A 23,739-nucleotide genomic window follows, 5' to 3' on the forward strand; every position below is an offset into this window, starting at 1 on the left:
CAGTTCTCTGTTGCCCACAGCTCCATCAGCTGCTTGTTCACTGCTCTGCTGGCAGCAGCAGTTTTGGTCAGTTTGCTCTCCCACCTCTGGCCCCTGCTCCCCAGCCAAAGACCAGAGAGCCACCAGGCTGAGGGACACAGGACAGAGACCCAGGCATGGGAGATGAAGGAAGGGCTGCAGTGGCAGCCCAAATGGCTCTGGCTTCTCCTCCTTGGTATCAAATTCTTTGTCAGAAGCCTGTTGCTTGGGTTTTGTTCCTGTCAGTGGGGGCTGTGTTGAATTTGTTGTGTGCTGGCAGTTTCTTGGTGGCATTGCCATGAGCCATGCAGCCCTGTGGGCACTCCAGCTCCAGCATCTGTCTTGGCCCTGCCTGTGACCTCATCAGAAGAGGCCAAGCTCCTTTGGACACAACCACTCCTCTGAACCTGAGGCAGGATGCCAGCTCCATTGCTGTCCTGAAGAGCAGCAGTCCAGCTCCTTCCCCACAGCCATGGCTCAGCAGCAGTGGTGGGACAGGGAGCTCTGGGGGAGCTGCCGGACCTGATGATCTCCAAGGTCTCTTCCACCCTCAACAGTTCCCTGGTTCTACAGAGGAGTGGCAGAGAGCACCCAGAGTGAGCCCAGCCCTTGTCAAGGACTTGCCTGCAAACTCCCTGGACCTGCTGAGCCAACCCCCAGCACTCTGGAGCTGCCCAAACCACCTTCCCAGTGCTGGAGCAGACCCGGCTCAGGCCTCGCCCTGGGACGCAGAAACCTCTCCTGCTCTTCTTTCACCTCTTTTAACAGAGAGCAGAAATATTTTCAGCCAAAGCCTTCCCTGTTGGGCCTCTCCCCTACCCACAGCACCAGCAGCCAGCACTGCTGAGCCCTGCAGGGACAGACTCCCTTCTGTTATTCCAGACGCCGCTGGGTGCCCAGAGCCTTGTTCTCCCTTTGTCGTTCCTGCAAAGCCTTCTTTATAATTCATGGTCATTTCCTGCACACTTCCTCCCCCCCCCCCCCCCCCTCACTCCCCCCCCCCCCCCCCCCCCTTTGGCACGTTTTTTTCTTTTCCTTTGTGAGTTAAGTTTTCAAAAGCACCTACCCCTGCCTGGGGCTTTCTGGGCACACAAACACCTGGCAGCTGAATTTTCATCCCCCCCAGGGAGTTGGCATCTCCACAGCTGCAGGCAGAGGTGTCCCTGGCTTGGACACTGAGCTGCTTGCAGACAGTTAGTGATCACCACTGCTCCTCCTCCTGTCACCACAGGCCCTTCTGAACAGGCCCAGCCTTCCTCCAGGTCCCCTTCAGCAGCTCTAAGGTCTCTTCTCCAGGCTGAGCAGCCCCAGCTCTCCCAGCCTGTCTTCCTTCCTCCAGCCCTCTGATCATCCCTGTGGCCTCCTTTGGACCCACTCCAGCAGGTCCATGTCCCTCTTGTGTTGGGGATCCTCTTGTATTGGGGACACAGCTCTGCAGGTGAGGTCTCAGCAGGGCAAAGGGGCAGAATAGAATAGACTAGACTACACTAGACTAGACTAGACTAGACTAGAATAGAATAGAATTAACCAGGTTGGAAGAGACCTTTGAGATCATCAAGTCCAACCTCTCACCCAACACCTTCTAATCAACTCAACCATGGCACCAAGCACCCCATCCAGGCTCTTCCTAAACACCTCCAGTGATGGTGACTCCACCACCTCCCTGGGCAGCACATCCCAATGGCAAATTTCTCTTTCTACAAAGAACTTCTTCCTAACCTTCAGCCTAAACCTCCCCTGGCACAGCTTGAGAGTGTGCCCTCTTGCTCTGGTGCTGCTTTAGTTCCATGCAGGCTCATTGTGACCTCCCTTGTGCCTCCTCATCGCTGCTAACCCCAGGGTCTCATCCCCTGTGCATTTTACTGCTGCTATGGAGGTACCTTTGAGCTTCAGCTGGTTTTAGTGGGGCTCTGCACAGAGCCACCTTGGAAGGGAGCTGTGTGATAGGGCTCTATCTGTTGCTGCTGCTGTTCAGTGATAGATTTTGACACTGAGAGTGCATTAAAAATAATGTTTAGCCATTAATGTTGACAACAGAGTGGGAACAGGGAGCCTTGTAAAGCACTATTTAATCTACACTGGTCTGAAGCACACCATGATCCAGCAGCTAGGGCTGCCTGCAGGGGTGAGCCTACCCTCACTGTATGCAGAGAAGGGATGAGGCAGCACAAGCTCCTCACCAGCAAACATCTACCCAGGTAGCTCTTCCATGTGCAAGCTGTGGTCACCTTTACCTCCATGCATTTTAATTGCTGCTGTTAGCACAACATGAGCTGGGTACTAAGGCAGGCTGCAGGTCTGTGTGTGGAGTCCCCATCCCTGGAAGGGATCAAGAAACCTCTGGCCATGGCACTTGGGGCCACGGTTTAGTGGCCATGGTGGTGTTGAGTTGCTGGTTGGGCTGGAGGATCTCAGAGGCCTTTTCTAACCCAAACAATTCCATGATTCCATACAAACCCAGATGAGCACCTTTGCAACTGAACCACAAAATAGCTTGCTTTTTGCTTTTCTCCTCAAGGTTCTCCTGGCAAACCCCAACACAACCTGCAGAGGAACAGCAATGTTTGAGCAGCCACTAAAAACCGCAGGGCACAGGAACAGCACAGCAGAGCAGATTCCCAGCACTGTCAGGAAAGAGGAGGGAACCACAGGTAGGACATCCTCTCCTCCTTCACCTTCCAAAGTGCTTCCAGTGTGCTGTCCCCAGGCATGCCAAAGCCTGGCAGGTAGGCAGCAGAGTGGCAGAACACAGGAGGAGAGAGCACTGCCAAGCGCTGCGCTCCCTCCACGGAGGCACAGCCAACAGCAGCAGAACCTGACACACGAGAGCCCCAACACATCCTCTGCTCCTCCTGCTCCTCCAGCCTGGAAGCACCTGCAGCACCTCGTGCAGGGAGCTGGCACCAGGCACAGAATATTCCAGCTCCTTGTGTTGCAGGGCAGTGTTTGTTTTGTTACACAGAGCCTGTGCTCCTCCACTGCATTAATATTTCAGGCACAGGATTGCCTTTCTAAGCACACGCTTCTTGGTCCTTAAGGCACTAATGTGCCAACAGCAGGCCATGGTTATTATTCCTTCAGACAAGCCATCATTTGATGCAGTTTTCCAGTGAGGAACAGCCCCACTGGGAGCAGATTAACCCCAGCACTGCTCCAGCCCCTTGCAGCCAGGGAGTATTGACGAGGCTGTCGATAGCACTTGGCTGCCTCGCGCCGCAGCCCGGCTGAGGCATTCCAAAGAGCACTCTCTCGGCTCTGGGGGAGAGCCAAAGGCCATGGCACCTGATTTGTTCTGCCCAGTTTCTTCTGCATTTCAATTTTAACACACCTGGCCTCTGCCCTCCCTCGCCACCCAGGCTCCACAGCAAGCCTTTAAGCATCATTCCTTCACAGAACCATAGACCTGGGGTCAGAAGAGTCCTTGGAGATCATCTGCTGCAGCCACTCACCCAGGGCTCACAGTCCCACCCCTGCTGCTGAGGCACTGCCACTGAACTATGGCCCTCAGCACCACCTTAAGACCATCAAGGCCAACCATAACCTACCATCTGCCTGGCCACAACTGTTAGACCATGTCCCTAAGCTCTTCACCCAGCCATCTTTCAAACATCTCCAGGGATGGTGACTCCAGCACCTCCCTGGGCAGCCTGTGCCTCAGAACCCTTTCTGGGAAGACTTTTTTCCTAATATCCAACCTGAACCTCTCTTGGCACAACTTGAGGCCATTTCCTCTGGTCCTGTCACTTGTTGCATGTGGAATGAGCCCCAGATGATTCCAACCTCCTTTGGGGTGGATGTAGAGGCCAATGAGCCTCTTCAGCCTCCTCTTCAGAAGACTAAGGTGAACCAACACTCCCAAGCTCTTCTTCCTACAGTCCCAGCCCTTATTTCTTCATTTGAAACCAAAGGAAAAGCAGAGCACCATCTGAACACCTGAAGCAATAAAGATTACAATGGAGGAAAGTGTTATAGCAGCTTGAGGAATAAATGTGGTGATGAATATGCAGCTCAGGGTAGAATCTGGGAGCAGCTTTGCATATGTGGCAATTTTCCTGCAGGATTTTCAAGGAGAAACTTGAAAATAAATGGTAACATCTCCCTGGTGGCTGCAAACACTTCTACAGAGACAGGAGGACGCAGAGCTGCCTGAGAAAGCTTTGCAAGGCACAGAGCAGCTCACCCAAGTGGTTGGTAAACCCTCTCTCAATGCCAGAGCTGGAAGGAAGTGGTAAATCACAGGCGATGGAGAGCACAGCCAGCAGCAAAAGGATTCCTGCTCCAGAGGAAGGTGAGATGCAGAAATACAGAGAAGGCAAAACTCCTCTCTGGGGCACAGGCTCTCAGTTGCACTGCAGCAAGTGCAGAGAGTTTTTTTATTCTCCTGTTTACCAAGCTCTGTGGCTCTGGCCACTTCCCAAACCATCGGTGCCCTCCGACGCTCCCTGATTCCTCCTCCACCTCCCCGTGCCGAGGACACCAACCAGGGCTGGGCTATTCAGCTGCTGATAAAGCAGCCACACAACGGCAGGAGCTGCTGACCGCAGGGCAGCAGCCTCAGCTGCCGCTTTGCAGAGCCTTTGAGGGCCGAATGGCATTTGAATGGTGATGCTTTGATGATAAAAGTCACAGGAGCCTGATGCCCTGGGAGCTGCTGCGGCAGCACACGCCGGGAGCTCTGGATCCCAGCCCCTGACAGACTCTCCTGTCTCCTCAGATGGGGCCCCACGCAAAGGTGCAGGTGCTGGGTAGCTGCCTTCTGGTTCTCCCACCCACAGACGTCATTTAAAACCAACCCAAAAACCAGTCCCTGCATCTCAAAGTTGTGCTTGACAGACTCTCAACGTCTGTGCCATCCAAGCTCAGCGCCAAGGGCTGTGCCTGGGTGATGCTCTGAAGCCAGAGCAGAAGGTGCCCCACGAGAAGGGTACCAGCAGATGTGGCTCTTGCCACGCAGCCGACCTGACCCATCTTACCCCACCCCCCCCTGCACCACGAGGAGGTGGCAGAGGAAGGAGCTGCCCTGGCACAGCCTGGGCATCCCCCTGCTCCTTGTACACTGCAGGAGGAGGAGGCTGCTCCAAGCCTCACGCAGGTCAGGTGTCCATTCCGGAGGGGGTCTGCCAGTGGTCCCTGCACACCCAGCAGCAGGCAGGTGAGCAGCAGAGGAGGCTGGCAATGCCCTGCCCCCACCCCATGCCTGGCCACCGCCTGCCTGATGCGGCCAGCAGTCGCCTGGAGCACCCTGCATGGCTCTGCCTTTCTTGTGATCCTTCCTCTCCTCAGCCATCCCTCCCCTCTCTGCTCCTCGCTGGGGGCAAAGGCAGCGCCAGGGCACATGAGGAACGCTCAGCACAGCACGGCCAGCAGCCACCTAGCAGGGGTTTTCTCAGGCATCCATGTTCAGATGGTTTTATTCCAGGAGCAGAAACAGGAAGGGAGTTTTCTGGTCCTTAAGATTTCCCTTTGCTTTCAGATTTCAAACTATTCCAAGGCAGGATCCCTGGGCACTGACAACAACCAGTTCAGAGCCATCTCCTCCCTTCCTCACCGCAGTGGTGCCGCTCAGCATCGCAGCGTGCAGGGAGCTCCTTAAGGCATTTCCTCATCTGGGCACCTGCAACTTCATCAGGAGTCAATATCCTGAGGCCAGCTACTCCAAGCAGCTCTGCCCTAGGGCGAACCTGGCTAGGGGAGCAGCCCCTGGCAGCTCTGCAGGGACGGAGAGGAAAGCTGAAGGCGCAGCAGAGCCAGCCGGAGCCGCGGCTGCACAAAGCACAGGCACCAGGGCCTTGGTTTGCTGCACGTCAAGTGGGATGCAAAAATACGCTGCAAGCACTCTGATTCTTTTGCCATTTTTCCACTACAGTTGCCCTTGGAAATAATCCCACTTAATATTGCACGACTGACATCAAATTACTGTGGGGTTTGGGGTTTTGTCTATCCCTGGCAAAGCAGCACAGAAGGGAAGAAGAGTTATGGGTGGAGGATTCGGGGAAGGAGACAAGACAGAGATTGGAACTGTCTATTCCTGTCTGGCAAGATAAAAGCATGCCCCTTTCAGACACTGTTTCCCTCTGTTTTCTTACAGGGAAATGTCTTATTTTGCATGCACAAAGGAGCCAAGATGCCAGAGCCTGGCACAAAGGCTGCAGATCTTCGGCTGCGCTAGAACGGCAGCAGAGGAACTCCCTCTGCTCTCAGCCCTGGCTCGGGGTAAGGAAGCTGCTGACCAAAGCAAGCCACAGCATGGAGGAAAACATCAGACAAGATGTCCCAGTCCCTTCATCACCTTCATAGCCTCAGCTGGGCACTCTCCAGCATATCCCTGTTCCTCTTGAACTGGGGAGCCCAGAGCTGGACACAATACTCCGGATGTAGGGCAGGGTAGAACTCCCCTTGCCCTGCCTGTGCAGGTAAAAGCCCAGGGTGGATTTTCAGCCTCTAACTGCACAGCTCTTGGCACTGGGGCAAGAGGACACCGTGTGCAGTGCTCCAGGGTGACTAGAACAGACTTCACAAAGCACCAAGCACCCCTGAGGTGAGCAGAGCACACAGCACAAATGTGGGACAGAGGCACATCCAGCTGCAGGGACACCCAGGGCTGGGCTGCCCCCCTGCCCCACTTGCTCTGTCTCCCATCCCACTGCTTCACCTTCCAGCAGGCAAGGGCAGGTAGTGGCACGCTGTGCCTCTGCTGGGATCTCACAGGGGATGACAAATGAGCACAGTGCCTTGCACCAGCACTACACACCAGCAAGCCCTCTTGTTTTCCACGTCTCCAAAACATCTGCTAGGAATTAATGATTCATTTCCTACCTACAACTTACAGGCACAGAGGAGCAGGGATTGGCTGAGCTCCCCCCATTGCTCACCAGTCCCTACAGCAATGCTCCTGCCTCCCGTGGGCAAAACCCAGCACCTGCACCACCCATTGCCAAGATCTGGAAGGGGATCCCTAGCACTGCTGCCTTCAGCTCCACGGGATGCTGAGGATCTCTGCAGCCAGAGGAGTGCTGGCAGGAGATGCCCTCAGAAATTCACCACAACAGACACATAAAGTGCCTTACAAGTAGCTGTGAGCTGTTGCTCACATTGCTTATTCATGCAGCATCCTTGGACACTGTACATTGATTAAGCTTCTTGTACATCTCCACTGAGCACAGCCAGACAAATCTCTCCCTGGTACATCCATTGCTGAACACTCAAACAGAGCTCAAAGTTTGGGGAAATGGCTCAGTGCATGCCCCCCCGGCCCCGGGGAGCAGGGCAAGGGGCAGGACATGGACAGGCAGCAGGGGTCCTTTTGTGGAGGATTTCACAGCAGCATATCCCTGAGTAACTGCCTCCCTTTGTAGAACCACAGCATGGCAGGGGTTAGAAGGAATGTCTGGAGGTCATCCAGTCCAACCCCCTGCCAAAGCAGCATCACCCAGGGCAGGTCACACAGGACCACAGCCAGGTGGGGCTGGAAAGTCTCCAGGGGAGACTCCACAACCTCTCTGGGCAGCCTGCCCCAGGGCTACAGCAAAGAAGTTTCTCCTCGTGTCTAGGTGGAACTTCCTGGATTCCAGTTTGTATCCATTGCTCCTCATCCCATCACAGGACACTCCTGAGGGGAGCCTGGCCTCTTCTTCTTGCCCCCCACCCTTCAGATAGCTGTACCCATCAATAATCCTCTCAGGCTGCTCTTCTCCAGGATCAGCAGCCCCAGAGCTCTCAGCCTTTCCTCACCAGACAGATGTTCCAGTCCCTTCAGCATCCTCACAGGCTCCATTGGACTCTCCCTGGTATATCCCTGTCCCCCTTGAACTGGGGAGCCCTCAGCTGGCCACCAGTTCCTTGTTTGGTAGGAATGTATTTCACTTTGTTGTGAAGACCTGCAGTGCAGTTAATTGCTGTTGTACCACGTCTCTGGTAATTCATCCTCCCTAATTGTCTATTGCTTGACCACCTCTTAAGTGCTTAAACAGCCTCATGAGCACTAATCTGCTCTCTGCACAGGCAGTGATTCCTGCTCAGCAAAGCACAGCACAGCAGGTTTCATACAAAGACCTGAGCTTGCTCTGCCAAACTCCTCAACAATCTCCTTGCTCTGCTGCTTGGGAAAACAGCTTTCAGGCAGGTTCAGATTGCAGCCCAGCTTTGCAATCTCTCCAGTCTCAGGTGATAGAAGGAGAGGAAATTGTGCCAGGGGAGGCTTAGGTTGGAGATGAGGAAAAATTTCTGTGCTGCAAGAGTGGCCAGGGATTGGCACAGGCTGCCCAGGGAGGTGGTGGAGTCCCCATCCCTGGAGGTGTTCAAGAGCTGTATGGCCATGGCACTTGGGGCCATGGTGGGGTGGGGTTGCTGGTTGGACTGGATGACCTTGGAGGTCTTTTCCAACCCAAGCAATTCTGTGGCTCTATGAACATTTGGTTTCTAGCAAGCTCTTCGTGGGCAGGGACACTGTGCCCAGCAGCTCTGGGACACAGGTCTGTCCTGGCTCTGTGGCATCACTTGCTGGCAAGGTCCCTGTCCCACCTCTGCTGGGGCTGCAGGAGAAGCAGAAAATTCAGCTGCTGGTACCGGGGGAGGCTGCAGCTGCAGCTGCAAATCTGACCTCTTGCAGCAGACTCCAGGTTGGCTGAAAAGGGTCCTGCTGGAGCTCCTGGGGACCTGCTGGGTGTTCCCTGGAGGAGGTTGGCAGTGCAGGGCTGCTCCATGAGCTGCTCCATCCCTGCCCTTTCCTTCAGGCAGCCAGCGGTGCTGGGAGGCTGCCCCGGGCAGACAGAACTAAAGGCAGACACGCAGCAGACAGCTCTGCAGTGATGCCATCTGCAAAGGCCATGCTAGTCAAAACAGTCCTTGGGGTGCTGAGGTTTCAGGGGAAGCTACTTGCTGGGAACACAGCAGCTGTAGAAGATGCAGGTGAAGGTGGAGGAGTCATCCAACCTACCTCGTAATGGGCCACGCGCTGGGACTCGGAGATGAGCTGAGCGCTGCACACCTTGCAGTAGCTTTCAGTGAACAGCTCCTGGTCGATGTCAGAGGATTTCATCTGTTCAGGACAGGGAGGAGAGACAGCAAGCAGAGCTGGTTACGAAAGGCAGGCACAGCAGTTGGGAAAGGGTCCCTACAGAGACATGGTCAAGCAGTTCTTGTCACCACAAGGGGACAAAAGCTCCTTCACACAGGTGCAAATGTGAAACAGGGATGGTCCCCACCACATCCCAAACATCTGCAACTCAGAGGCATACAATCATAGGATTGGCTGGGTTGGAAAAGACCTCCAAGCTCCCCAGTCCTGCCAGCAACCCAACTCCATCACGGCCACTAAACCATAGCCCCAAGTGCCACGGCCACAGGCTTCTGGAACCCCACCAGGGATGGGGACTCCACCACCTCCCTGGGCAGCCTGTGCCAACCCCTGACCACTCTTGCAGCAAGGAAATTTTTCCTCATCTCCAACCTACCCCTCCCCTGGCACAATTTCAGGCCATTTGCTCTCCTTTCTATCACCTGGTACCAGGTGCATGCCCTCATGAACACCCAGCCTGTGCCAGACACTCAGCCCTGGCTGTGCAGCACAATCACAGAAAGTCAGGCTGGAAGGGACCCCAAGGATCATCTGCTCCAAGCAGCTCCAGGCACTGCTGGTGACCAGCAGCACTTCCCCTGGTCTCACATCCCCACCTGCTCCCAGAGAGCACCCAGCCCACAGGACAACCTCAGACACAGCCCTGGGTCCTGTGCTGCTCTGCCATTTGATTTCCTGCCTGAGCTGCACCTGTCCCTGGCTGCCCTCCATCACCTTTCCTGCCTGGAAACACCACCCCCCGCGGCTGGAAGCACAGCGCGCCCGGCTCCCAGCACCCTTAACCATTCGTTATGCGGCATGGAAGAGCTGATAAAGAGTTGTCTACACAACGCAAACATCATTACAACCTGGAGGAAGGTGATTGTGAGCTGGAAGGCTGCTCTGCTCTATTTCTCAATTTAGACAAGGAAGGAAATTGCTTGGGTGATTTACTGAGCTCTGCTGCTCCCAAGCAGCTGGTTAAATATTTGTGTGCTCCCCGCGGCGCGCACGCAGCACCCTGGCGCTCACAGAAGCAGCTCCCTGAGCAGTCTGCCTCACAGGACAGCCCCAGCTCTCATCACACCTTCCCTGTGATGCCAACTCTTGCAGGTACCCAGCTACAGCCTGAGAGCTGAGGGGCATGTCTTAGAATCAGGGAATGGGTTGGGTTGGAAAAGACCTCCAAGAGCATCCAGCCCAAGCAGCAACCCAGCACCACCACGGACAACAAACCGTGTCCCTAAGGGCCATGGCCACACATTTCTTGAACACTTCCAGGGATGGGGACTCCACCACCTCCCTGGGCAGCCTGTGCCCATCCCTGGCCACTCTTGCAGCAAGGAAAATTGCCCAAAGTTTGCCCAAAATGGAAGCCAGGACTCAAGGTGCTGCCTCACCAGTGCCCACAGGGCACACAGCAGGGAGGTTGTGGCTTCTAAGAGACCAAACCCAGGCAGAGCCAGAAAAGACCTCCAGGAGCTTCACAGGCAGGGAATTAAAACAAAACCCCCCAAACCAGTGCAACTGAAGAGGGAAAACAGAGGCTGATGGCTTCTGAGTATTGCCAAGATAAAGGCCATTAATTCACCATCATAACAAACCTGGGCATAATGAAGACTGATAACACAGCTTTTAGAGAGTTTATTCCACTGATTATGAAGAAAAACAACATGGAAATGAACAAGTTCTGAGATCTCATTAGCAGATAAGCAATCAGATCACTGCTGGGCTGTGCAGGGGGGCTCAGGGCTGTGCTGGGGGCTGGGGACGTCCCAGACTCCCTGGCCATGCCCTAGCCCCGTGGTGCCTGTTGCCTTGGGAATGAGGTTTTCTGTGCAGCTCTGCCTGCCAGCCCACAGCAAGAGGTGGTTGCACCAAACCCCAACAGGCTGCAGCCTCACAGTTAAGCCTCCTGCACATTTTATGAAGCCCAGCCCTGAGCTGACACCCAAATGCTCCCAGCCTGGAGCCACCAGCTTGCCCCAGCCCCAGGCAAAGGTTCATTTTGTCTAGCAGACAAAAGACAAACCTCAGAGCTCCTCTGCTGGTGTCCTTGGTTCTGCCAAGCCCCTTGCTTGTTTTCCCCTGCTAGCTGCTTGGGTTTCATCTTCATTTACTCTGTCAGGAGCAATGCCACACCGAGAAACTTTCAAAGGCACTTTTAAGAGTACAAGAAGTGTTGCAAAAATTGCATCAAAGGCAAAACAAAGTGGGGGAAAGAACTCTCACTTAAATACAAGAGACTGACACCAGGCAAACCAAAGCAGCTCTCTGCAGGAGCCAAGGCAGAGGCAGGTAACCTCCCCTTCATTTGCATGCAGTTTGCAACGCTGGCAGCAGAGACTCTGTCGCAAAAATCAGAGCACATCAAAAGCTGCTCTGAGAACAGATCCCAAGCCTGTTCTGCCTCTAACACATGGGCACAGGAATGGAGTTCTCTAGCCCTGCTTTAGGGCTGAACAGGCTTCTTGAGGAGCAGGGTTTAATGGCTCCTCTCCAAGCAGTAACTTCCAACCCAGGTCCAGGATGTGCTGGCCCCAGTGCTGCCACTGGGGTCTGTAAGCTGTGGGGACATCACAGAGGGCTGAGGTGAGCACAGCTGTGCTGCCAAGGGGAATGTGCTGCAGCAGGCTTCCTGTGCCTGAGACAGCTGGCAAAGCCTCTCTGGGATGGCAAACCCACTGGAAGTGTGCAGCTGAGCAGAAGCACTTGGGCTGCACCCCAAGGTCTGAATATCCCAAACTCTTGGTCTCCTCCTCAGGTGGGGCCATGACCGGTGGGGTCTCCACCACAGCCGCTGATCACTGCTGTCAGTGCTGCCCTTGTGCTGCCACTCAAGTGCTGAGGGCCCTCTGCCCTCTTCAGACCAGTAACCTCTGCACCTGTCAGCTCAGCACCTCCAGGAATGGCAAACTGGCAGCAGGGACTTCATCCTGAGCACCTTGTGCCATATGGCTGTGATTCTTCTCACTGACTGGAACAGCTTAATGGACATCAGCTTGATGGGGCTGCCTCCAGCTTCTGGCGACTGCCAGGGAGAAGCTCACTAAGTTCCATTCCATTTTAGAGGGCAGCAATCCACCTCTTGACATCAGAGATGAACTCAGCACCAAATCCCTTTTTAAAGATATGCTTTGCACCAGCTGGACCCCAGCAGACCTGGAGAGGTGCTGAGGGGGCAGTGGTGGAAGTGCATCTGCAATAAAGGCTTTTGCAGCCCAGAGGGTCCCTTCCAACCCCAACACATTCTAGGACTCTAAACCCACTCCCAGGTGAGCACAGACCCTGAGCAGCTCCCCCCAAGATCAGCTGATACAAGAAAGCTGCCTTTGCATCATCATTTAGCCAAAGGGCATCTGAGACCTTGGGGTGCATCAGCTCCTTGGTCCAGCCCCAGCTCACTCCAGCATGGGCTGCCCTTGCCCTGAGCCTTGGTGCCAAGGTGCTCCTTCAATCACCTGCTCCTCGTGATGCACCACCACCATCACAAGGTTCATTTTCCCTGTCCTACAGTCAAGGAGCACTAGAGGATGAAGCACTGAATTCAGCACCTTGGATTTTCCCAGTCAAGAGGAAAAGAAAACCCAATTGTGGCCCTTGAGCCAATTTACTCTCAAGGGCCTTAATCACCTTCCCCAGAATTAACAGCTTCCGAAAGCTCCAGCCTGGAGCACCGGAGAAGTGGCAAAGGAGCTCCTGCACAGGTGCCAACAGCTAGCCAAAAACCCACCAAATTCCCTGATTTCCACATTAGGAACTAGCTGTGGCTTTGCTGCTGTCACTCTCCCACAGATTAACATCTCCTGTAACACTTCCTGCTTGCTGCTGTTGTTTAATTTGTCTTGCAATAAAGAGAAAAAGAGGGTTGCTAATAATTAATGTGCTTTCAGCAGCCCTGGCACTGCACTTGCAAACAAGGAAGGCAGCTGAAGAAATGCAGAACGTTGCCTTTTGAAGTGGCTGATTTGCCAGCACCAGCAGCAGGATGGATGCTTCAGCTTGTTCCACGAGTGCAACTTCTCCTCCTGCTTCCATTGCTGCTTGGGGAACAGCAGCCCAGGGTAGCCTCCCAGCACCGCTGGCTGCCTGAAGGAAAGGGCAGGGATGGAGCAGCTCATGGAGCAGTCCTGCACTGCCAACCTCCTCCAGGGAACACCCAGCAGGTCCCCAGGAGCTCCAGCAGGACCCTTTTCAGCCAACCTGGAGTCTGCTGCAAGAATCCAGATTTGCAGCTGCAGCTGCAGCCTCCCCCGGTACCAGCAGCTGAATTTTCTGCTTCTCCTGCAGCCCCAGCAGAGGTGGGACAGGGACCTTGCCAGCAAGTGATGCCACAGAGCCAGGACAGACCTGTGTCCCAGAGCTGCTGGGCACAGTGTCCCTGCCCACAAGGAGCTTGCTAGAAACCAAATGTTCATAGAGCCACAGAATTGCTTGGGTTGGAAAAGACCTCCAAGGTCATCCAGTCCAACCAGCAACCCAACCCCACCATGGCCCCAAGTGCCATGGCCATACAGCTCTTGAACACCTCCAGGGATGGGGACTCCACCACCTCCCTGGGCAGCCTGTGCCAATCCCTGACCACTCTTGCAGCAAAGAAATCTTTCCTCATCTCCAACTTTACCCTCCCCTGGCACATTTTCAGGCCATTTTTTCTCCTTCTATCACCTGAGGCCAGGGAGAAGAGACCAACCCCCAGCTCACTGCAACCTCCTGTACAGACAGCCAGGAGGTCTCCCCTCATTCCTCCCCTGCCCAGGATGCAGATGCCATTGTCAGCTCTTCCTGTTCTCCTGCCAACCCAAAGATGCTCCCTGTCCCTCCAGCTGTGCTGCACATCTGCCAGCTCTGCCACGCTTCACCTTCCCTGCAGTTCTGGTTTGGTTTGTGGTTTTTTTTCCCCTGCCATCTCCCTGCTGCCTCCATTCCTGAGAACCTCTCCAGAGTCAATTTGCTTCACTCCTGCATTCAGCCCCTGATGCATTCTGACACGCTTTATTGGAGCCCTGCAAATCGGAACAAGATTGTGTGTGGCATGAGCTGGGGAGCAGGAGGGATCCTGCACGTGGCTGCTGCATGTGTCCAAACACAGAGAGGCTGTGGAGGGCAGCAGGGAGGAGATGGAGCCCTGGTGCAGGTGAGTCAAGCCCAGCACCCCAAACATCCAACTTCACACAACTTATTCATCTGTGGGCTGGAAGGGACCTTAGAGATCACCCAGTGCCAACCCCCTGCCATGGGCAGGGAGCCCTTCCACCAGCCCAGGTTGCTCAAGGCCTCATCCAACCTGGCCTTGAACACCTCCAGGAAGGGGACATCCACAGCCTCCCTGGGCAGCCTGTGCCAGTGGCTCCCCATCCTCACTCTCAAGAATTCCTTCCTCACCTCCAGTCTCAATCTGCCCTCTCCCAGCTCAGAGCCATCGTCCCTCATCCTGTCACTTCCAAGCCCTCTTTCCTCTGCAAGGGATTCAGCTGTGGGAGCAAGATCTCTCCAGGGATGTCTCCCAAATTCCCCTGAGTCTCATGAGCAGCCCAACATTTCCACCTCCTCACCAGCATCCCGGAGGCACAGCTCATACAGAGCAGAGCCAGGCAGGGAGCAAAAAACAACGATGAGCACAGCAAGCAAATACCAGAGTCCAATGGCCAGAGGGAAGCCAGAGGGGTGGATGATGCCTTCCAGGCAAAACAGCAGCAAGGCCAAGGCTCTGCATCCCCCCCAGCCAGCAGCACACAGCACAGCACCCTCCTGGCACAGAGACACTGAGCTCGGCGGCGGCAGCACAACGCAGCCGGTGCCTTTTTGACCTCCTGCCTGTCGGAGGTGGGAACAAAGGACCAGCCGAGGAAATTACAAGCACGAAGGTTTAGAGAGCAAAGGGAAGACCTCAGTGTGCAGCAGAGAGCAAGGCCCCTGTGCCACGGAGTGCCCCGGGGGGTGGTGAGGGAAGGATGCTGCCAAGTTGGGAGGGAGCTGCAGTGCAGTTGTGAGTGGCACCAGCCCTTCCCCCCGGTGCCTGTATCCGGTTCTGCACGCGAATTGCTCTAATTATTCCCCTTCCATTGTGTGCAGGGATTAATTGCAAACATGTGCTGACTGGAATAAAAATATATTTTAAAGAGGAGATTGATCTGTTGTGACTGGTTTAACAAAGTTTGTAGGAACCCAAGGAGGAGCAATCACATTTCCTGCCTCGAGGTATCAAGCCCTGCATCCTGCACACCTCGAGGATGGGGCTCCTGCACAGCTGGGCGGCACAGCTCAGCCCCTTCAGCAGCAGGGGGGGACCCAGAACTCTCCTGCAAGAAAGGGTTAAACCAGAGCCGTGCAGGCTTGGCAGGGGCTGTGCCGAGATGGAGGGGATGGTGCAGTCAGATGGCTGAGCGGGGAACTCGCTTGTCCTGGGCTGCAGAGCTGGTACAGGCAAGAAGCTCCCATGGCCTGGGCCACCTCTGCTGCTGGCACCTCCCTGCAGAAGCAGATTCCCCTCCACCAAGCCCTCACCAAGCCCCACCCTGGGGAGGAAGCCTGGTCTGACACATGCTGGCACGAAGCCCTGGCACCCACTCCTTTCCCTCCCGTGTGCCTCCCCTTTCAGATCCTCCCACTACTCCCTCTCCCTGCTGCTTCCCACCCTGCCACCCAGGGATGATGTTTTGGCAGCTCTCACGGTGCCCCTAGCCACAAGCACTGCACTGGCCCAGCCTCTCCGGGGGGTCCCCACTGGCCGAGGGCCCTGCCCCCCGCGGAGCCCCCCGGGAGGCGTCGGGGCGTCGGGAGCGGCGGGTGCGGCCGGGCAGCTTGCGGCCGGCACGCTGCGGGGCCGGGGCTACCATGTGATGCCGCCGGTCGCCATGGAAACGGTGATCTCTCACCAAAAGATGCATAAATATTCTCTGAGCCTCCCCGGAGCCAGTCCACGCTGCCAGCCTGTGGCACCCCGAACAGTCAGGAGGCTGCTGCTGCCCTGCCCCGGGAGCTGCTGCCGGGGGGGACGCCGGTGAGCGGCTCCTGTGCAGCCTCTCTCTGCAGCTCCAACCAGGGCACCAGGTTTATTTTTGGAGAAGCAGGACCTACTTTTTCCTGTGGCTCCCTAATAATGTACAAAACAGTAGGAAGCAAGTGGAGCTGAATCCCGTGCCTGCAGCTCGTAGCCTCTGGTACTTTGCATAATCAGGGGCTTGTCATTCTCCATCAGTTTCAGCTCAGACACCCAAGAGGCAAAGCCATGTAAGGTGGCAACGAGCTTAGAAGAAGCCTTCAGAGAACAAATCTGCCCATCACTGATGGGGGATTATTTTAATGCTGGATTCCATGATAAAAGCCTCCACGCTGGCCTAGCTGCCTCAGCTGAAGCATCTCCTACCAAACCCAGCTTCAGCCTCAGCAGCGCTAACCCCAAATCAGTTTAATGTCACTGCTTGCTTGCCGGCAGCACTGAGCGCTCCCTGCCCGGCAAAGGTTAATTAAGTTAGCACCAGCAGAAGGAGAGATGCTCCCGGTTATCCTCACTGCCATCGCAGCTCCCGCGGGTGAGATGCGTTCCTCTCCCCTCCCTGGGGCAGCCCCCGGAGGAGCTCCTCTCCCCTCCCTGGGGCAGCCCCCGGAGGAGCTCCTCTCCCCTCCCTGGGGCAGTCCCCGGAGGAGCTCCTCTCCCCTCCCTGGGGCAGTCCCCGGAGGAGCTCCTCTCCCCTCCCTGGGGCAGTCCCCGGAGGAGCTCCTCTCCCCTCCCTGGGGCAGCCCCCGGAGGAGCTCCTCTCCCCTCCCTGGGGCAGTCCCCGGAGGAGCTCCTCTCCCCTCCCTGGGGCAGTCCCCGGAGGAGCTCCTCTCCCCTCCCGGGGACAGTCTGTCCATCAGCGACACATCCGACAGGGGCCAGCCCAAGCTGCCTCACCAAGCGCTACCCGGTGAGGATTCACAGAAGTCCAAGTCTGGCCAGGAACCCTCCCTGCCTGCAATGATTGATGGACTCTGCTCCCTTCAGCTACAGCTCCCCTGCCGCGGCAGAGCTTTTTGTCATCAATGAAATGATTTAGGAACAAGACACCAGGAATGCAAATGCCTTGAATCTAAGTCCCCTTGTTAGCACAGAGCTAAACCCCTGGCCTGATTTTACTGCACATCCAAGCTCCACAGCCCCCAAAGAGTATCAGCAGATTTCATTAAACTTCTCCCTATCATCGTGTCTTCTGTCAATTAGCTTTGTGTGCAACAGCAAACAGCAAGGAGCTTCATCTTAAGTAAAACACAACCCATCCCTCTCCCTCCTACAGCCTTCCTTTGCCCATTCTTGACTTTAAAAAGAACACACACACACACAAACAACTCACAGCCCTTTTGTTTGCATTTGTTCTCTTCTGAGAAGCAGGAGCATCTCCCATGGAGCAGAGGCATGCTGGACTTTGAAGTTTTATGTCAGACCTGCCCTGCATTTGGAAGGCAAAGCACTCAGAAATTCATCCTTCTGGGAAACAAAGCCAGAGCCAAAGCCAAACCCCACAACTCCTCTCTGTGCCTTACCGAGGGATGAGGAATGTGGTTTCCAAGTTGTCCTTCATCCCTGGCCATCTGCATTCCTCTCTAGCTAGAGGCAAAAGAAGGCTGAAAAATGCTTTTTGTATCTTCTGCTACCTCAAAAGCTTCCCCTGTGCTTCAGCAGGGGTGGGGAAATTCTTCTGCATTGTGTACACACAGACCCAGAACTTCTGAAGAGCTGCAGACTGCTCCCAAGCTGCCAGCTGAAGACACAACTCAGCCATCCCCATCCCACCTACCAGAAGCTAAGAGGCCAGGGCAGCACCACAGAGCCTTGTTGCTGGCACTGGTGGGCTGGCACAGCAAGCTGGCACGGCAGTAGAAGTGTGTGACAGGCACAGAATCATAGACTGCATGGGGCTGGAAGGGACCCTCCAAGGTCATCTTGTCCAAACCCCTGCAGTCAGCAGGGACATCTCCCACCAGATCAGCTTGCTCAGGGCCCCATCAAGCCTGACCTTGAATGCCTGCAGGGATGGGACCTCCACCACCTCTCTGGGCAACCTGTTCCAGTGTTTCACACTGTCCTTATGAGGAACTTCCTCCTTTTAGAGAGGATTCCTCCAATTAAAGAGAGGCAGTCACAGGTCCCCACGCTCCACGTGGTTCCTGCCCTGCCAGACTCCCCTGAACTGCAGCCACGTGCTCGAAAATTAGGCAGATTAATTATTGCTCCAATTAGTGGTACCAGGAAACATCTCTGGCAGCAGGCAGGGATGTTGTCATCAACTTGTCTAATGGTATTTTCAAATGAGCAGCTGGATCCATAGTTAGCATCTTGATGCTTTCCCCACTGACTGCAGGATGAAAAACACCAAACTGATTAATTAGTTTTCACCTGAAGTCAAGTGAAGCCCTGGCACTCCCTGCCACCTGCTGCCACTGGAGCCAAGACTCTGGGAAGCTCAAAGAGGTGGCAAGTGTGCAGGTAGAAAACATCTTGTGAGGCATGGAGCCAGCAGGGTGAAGCTCACCTGGAGTCCAGCCCAGCTCTAGCCAGGGGAACACAAGCTGGTGAGCTGCTCCTCACCAGCCCTGCTCTCCAGACCAGCTGGGTTACCCTTTCCTGGACGGCTCCAGCATCTTTTGCCTTCGGCAAAGCCACCACATTCACTCAGGACCCTGCAGCAGCACCCAGCCAGTGCCTACCTGCAGTTGCACTGCCCAGAGCACCAGCCCTGCCTCCCTCCCAGCCCCCTGGCTTGGTGCCACCAGGTGTGCAAAGTCCTGAGCCTCACACAGGGACAAAACGCTGCCGTGATGAGGGCTGCACCAAGGTCCCCTGCACAGGCTCAGCTACAGTGTCCCCCACCAGCACGTTCAGGGCCTGAAAGCTATCACCCATTGCACAAGAGGAGAGGCTCAATATTGAGAATATTCATCTGCAGCCATTTGTAGCTAATGGAACAAAGCAAACTGTCGAGAAAAATGGGAACATTACAGTCAAAACAACAACAAATTAAACTCTAATGCAATTAGAGAGCAATTAGGGAGCTGTCCTCTGGGAGCAGTTTGGAACTCTGGGTCTTTCTCAAAATCTGATCTCTCTGCAAGTGTATTTCTTTCTAATTAATAAATGAAGAGGAGAGTGGCATGTCCTGTGTCCCTCCCCACCCCCCCAGGCCCCTGCAAAACGCCATCTCCTGTTCTGCAGGAGCAGAAGGTGGGGGCAGGTAGAAGCATTCACACCTCCAAGCTGAGGAGAAATGCAGCTGTCAGCAGAAGCAGGTGCAAAGGCAGGGAGAGCAGAAATCACCTCCTGTGTCTGTGGCAAGGTGACCAGAAATGCCAACCCCCAAATGCTCCTGCTGGAGAGCCAGGCTGAGCAGGCACCAGCAGGCAGCACAGCAGCAGCTACCCTGGAAAACCTTTTGTTTTCCTCCACACAGCTCCCACAAGCCCAGGAAGCCCTGAGTGCAGCTCCTCTCGACTTGTTAACCTCACTCCTCCTGTATGTGCCACTCAACCCAGCTGCTCAGGGAGCTGCAGAAAGGGGCAGGATGTCCTCTGGGCATTGGTCTCTGCTGCATCCTGGGCAGAGCACAAGGGACCTTCAGCAGCCCATGGCATGGCATGGGTGCCCACAGCCTGCCCAAGCTCCTCTCTCCATCACCCCAGCAAATCTGGAAAGGAGTGCTTGGCACATCCCTCCCTGGAGAGCAGAGGACAGGGAGTGTGGTGCCAAGAAAGTGCCCAATAAATTGCAGGAGAGCTGAAACAAAGGGGCAGGGAGGCACCATCCCATTGAGCCTTTCCAGACTCCTGCACAAGCTGCCTGAAGGTCACAGCTGCAAAACCAACACAGCAAAGCCTGGCTCCCCTTAACCTTTCTTCAGGGGACACAAACAGAGTGAGCATTCTGCAGAAAGATGGCATGGCCTGCAAGAGAGCCTTCCTCCTCGGGTCCTGAAGCTGCTGCTGCTCCTGGGGACAGTTCCATCTGCACTACCCAGCCCCAGAACTCCTCAGCAAGGGCTGGTTTTCACACTTTGTGAGGAATCACAAAGCTTCCATATGTCCTGCTGCCTGCTGTCAGGGAGATGAGCCCCTCTGCCTTCAGTCAAGGAAGGCACCTGTGCAGTGGAGGCAGGTGGCAGCCCTGACCTTCTTCCATTTCTGTACCCAAATCCACCCTTGGGAACACCAGAGGCCCCATTTTGGCCTAGAAATTGGCCCAGTTCTGATCTCTCAAACCAGTTCTGGATCTCAAGTCACACCTCCTTCCTTGGGAGCTTAACCCAGATAAAGTGAGACACCCAGATCTGACAGCAGCCAGGCCACCCGGGGCAAGGATCAGCCAGGACCAGCCCCAGCTCCTTTGTTTCTTGGTGAGCTTGGGGATTGTTCCTCCCCACAACTGCAAAACTCCTGCAAAGAGGGATGAGAAACCCATGGCTGGACCAGCATGGCCAGATGAATCTCTGGGCATGAGGAAGAGGAGGTGAGTGGTGCAGTGCCACACACTCAGCCATAAACCCCCCAGAGAGATCAAGCTGGGCTGCTCGCTGGCAGAAGATGGCAAGGCAGCAAGGAGCAGCTGGCTGCACCAATCCCTTCCCAAACTGGAAGCAGCAGATCCAGGTAAACAGCAGCAAAACCTCCCCACACACAGTCAGCTTTTGAAGAAGGGTTGGTCAGCAACACTGGGAATCACTGGGGAGACCTGTCCAGGGTGCAGGATGTGCTCCATAGCACACCTGGGAATGCAGAAATGCATCAGCACTTCACCTCCTCTGGGCTTTTCAGCACAGGAGAGGGTAGAGAAGGGCAGGAAAGGCTGCAGGAGGAAGGCTGGATGAGGGAGGAAGGCTGGATGAGGGAGGAAAGTTAAGGCAGTGCAACTCAGAGCCGAGAGAAGTGACTCCTGCAACATCCACCCCCAAGTCAGCCAGGTGCATGGTGCAAACTGCTAGGTAGGGACAAGGATTAATTCTTTGGAGTGACTCAGATAAAAATCAGCTGAGAGGGGTGGAAATCAATCCAAATGCTGGGAGAGTCCTACCCCAGGATGTGGCCAGAAGGCAGGATTCTCCCCAGGGAAGGGAATGCAGGAGGTGCTAGAGAGGGAACGCTGGGATTAGGTTTCCAAGGGACAGATCAACACCACCCTGGGAGTAACAAACGATTCCTGCTCTCCTGCTTCTGCTAAAACTGGGGGGACAGACCCATTTTTCACTCTAGAAACTGCTGTGCTGCCCCTCCTTCCTGTCCCTTCCCACAGCAATGAGTCACTGTCTAGCACCTTGACAAAAAAAAAATTCTAGGAGGTATTTTGACAAAGTCCTGCCAGGCCCTGCCCCCCAGCACCACCAGGCAAGGGCAAGGGGCAGCAGATGCTCCAGGTCACTCTCCCTTTCCTGGGCAATGCCAAGAGCCCCGAAGCTGCAGCCCCCTGCTCCTCCTTCCCCTCTCCAGCAGCATCCCCAGCCCCCTGGGCTCACCTCTTGCATTCCCCAGGCAGTGGTTTGTGTTTTGCAGAGGGGCTGCACGTGCCCCAGCCAGAGCCAGCAGCAGCTCAGGCAGCAGATGCAGGCTGGCGATGCTGAGCAGGCTCCTCCGGGCTGTGCAAACCTCACTCCTCACCCAGCGCTGCACGCTAAGGTCACTTCAGCAGCAGAGGAAGGCAAGAGGAGACTGTGGCTGCCCAAAGGGCAGCACCTGGGGCACTTCTAACATCCAGGAGCCGAGGAGACACTGCCCAGGTCTGGGTTCACTGATCGGTGGGTGCAGATCACTCAGTCAGCCCAAGGGTCAGTTGCAGTTGTGCAGTCCAAGACAGCAGTCACCTCGGTCCTGCTGCATAAGGGACAGCTTCTGCTTGGCTCTCAGACCTATGGATGACTCCAGAGCAACATGTGGGGCTAGTCAGCCCCCAGAGATGCCAACCAGCCCCACGGAGATGCCAGACCGATCCCAGAGCTCTCCCCTTCACTGCCATATGGGCTGGCAGCTGCTTTCCCGCGGGTGCTGCAGTGAGTTGGGCCAGGGCTGTCCCCAGGGACAGCAGGACAGCAGCCCCAGTCCCCTGCGCCCAGCTGCCTCCCTGGAAAGGGAGCTTCAGCTCTCTAAGAGATGCTGACTTGGGAAGTTCTCCAAACTTCCCAAACAACGGAGAGAATAGCCTTGTTTTCCTGCATCCGCAGACATCCCTGCTCGCATCCTGCCGGCACAAGCAGCTCCGGTTCCCACGCTGGATGTGGGGATGTCTGTGCAGAGTTCCTGCAGGAAAAGCGCCCCGAGTTTCCCGAGCGGCCGCTGCTGGGGCTGCCTCCCGAGGGATGCTCGCCCCGAGGGGCCGGCCCGGTCACAGCTGGATGCGGAGCTCAGCAAAAACTCCTCCGGGAAAATATTCCAACAGGCACGGGGCTGGATCGCTCACACAGCGTCTGCTGAGCACCACGGGCACTGGGTTGGCACAGCCCGCACAGGGACCAGTTCCCACCCCGGGTCCAGGCTGGCACAGCCCGCACAGGCACCAGTTCCCAGGCACAGGGATCAGTTTCCACCACCCCGGGTACAGGATGGCACCGGCACCAGCTCCCAGCCACAAGGACCAGTTCCCATCCTGGGGCCGGGCTGGCACCGGCACCAGTTACCAGACACAGGCACCAGTTCCCATCCCGCGTCCAGGCTGGCACAACCCGCACAGGGACCAGTCCCACCCGGGTCCAGGCTGGCACAGCCTGCACCGGAACCGGGCCGGGCCCCCATCACCGGCTCCCCCCCGTAGCGGCGGCTGCGGTACCAGAACGGCTCCGGCAGCCCCGCCGCACCCGGCCCCTGATCCCGGCGAGCCTCCCGCCGCTCTCCCACCACCGCTGCCGTGAAGCAGCTCGGATTTCCCGGTAAACTTTCCTCCAACTCTCCCAACAGCTTCCCGCAGGGAGCGGGGCCGGACGGTACCTTGCGCGGCGGCGGGGCCGGGCGGCGAGGGCAGCGGGGCGGCTCCAGCGATGCTGCCGGGGAAGGCGCACGCCGGGGCTGCCAGCTCGGATCTCCTCTCCCCCACCAGCTCCTCCAGCAGCAGCCCAGGCCGACTGTGCCGGGAAGGCGCTGGGCGATGCTCGGCTGCGCTCCAGCTCCACCCCTAGCAGCAGCGATTGGCTCCGCCGAGCTCTGCAAGGCTGCACTGGTCCCAGCAGCCTCCCTCCGCATCCAGCTCCCACTAACAGCGAGAGCTTCCCCAGCACCAATTCCCACGGCCCGAGACAGGTCCTGCGCTGGAGCAGGCTTGGCACGGCAGGGCAGGGGATGGCAGAGACACCCGACACAAGCCTGGAGCAGAGCGTCCAAAGGAGATTGTATAAGGCTGTGCAGATCTGATGTGCAGGGCAGAGGCTGTGGAGGATAACCCCAGGCTCCAGGGTGGATGGATGTACCTCCAGATCCATGCTTTTGCAGGTGGCACTTCTTACCCTGGATTTGTGGAGCACATTGCTGGGCACTGCAGACACCCACTGAGGGAGAGCAGGAGCCCTGCAGGGATGGAGGACAGGGCGTGCAGGGGCTCACAAGCAACTCAGCACTGGGGTCTCAGTGTCTTCTCCAGAGAAGAAATGCCCAGGGGTAAGCTGGAGCTGTGAGCAGCTTTGTCCCACACAGGATTGTCTCCACAGCCCTGCCTTGCT

General features: G+C 56.1%; 1 protein-coding gene across 2 annotated transcripts in view; it reads right to left on the reverse strand.

Moving 5' to 3' along the window:
• ZMAT4 (zinc finger matrin-type 4) overlaps positions 1–23,141 on the reverse strand; it is a 61,464-nt gene extending 38,323 nt beyond the window's left edge. For both annotated transcript variants that reach the window (XM_054175362.1, XM_009901638.2), the window contains exons 1-2: positions 23,015–23,141; positions 8,954–9,055 (exon numbers count right to left, since the gene is read on the reverse strand). In XM_054175362.1, coding sequence (XP_054031337.1) covers positions 8,954–9,055 — 102 coding nt within the window. In that variant the 5' untranslated portion in view covers positions 23,015–23,141. The remainder of the gene's footprint in view (positions 1–8,953; positions 9,056–23,014) is intronic.
• Positions 23,142–23,739: the final 598 nt, after the last annotated feature.

Source organism: Dryobates pubescens, chromosome 31 (genome assembly GCF_014839835.1).
Source record: "Dryobates pubescens isolate bDryPub1 chromosome 31, bDryPub1.pri, whole genome shotgun sequence".
Lineage (NCBI taxonomy): Eukaryota > Metazoa > Chordata > Aves > Piciformes > Picidae > Dryobates > Dryobates pubescens.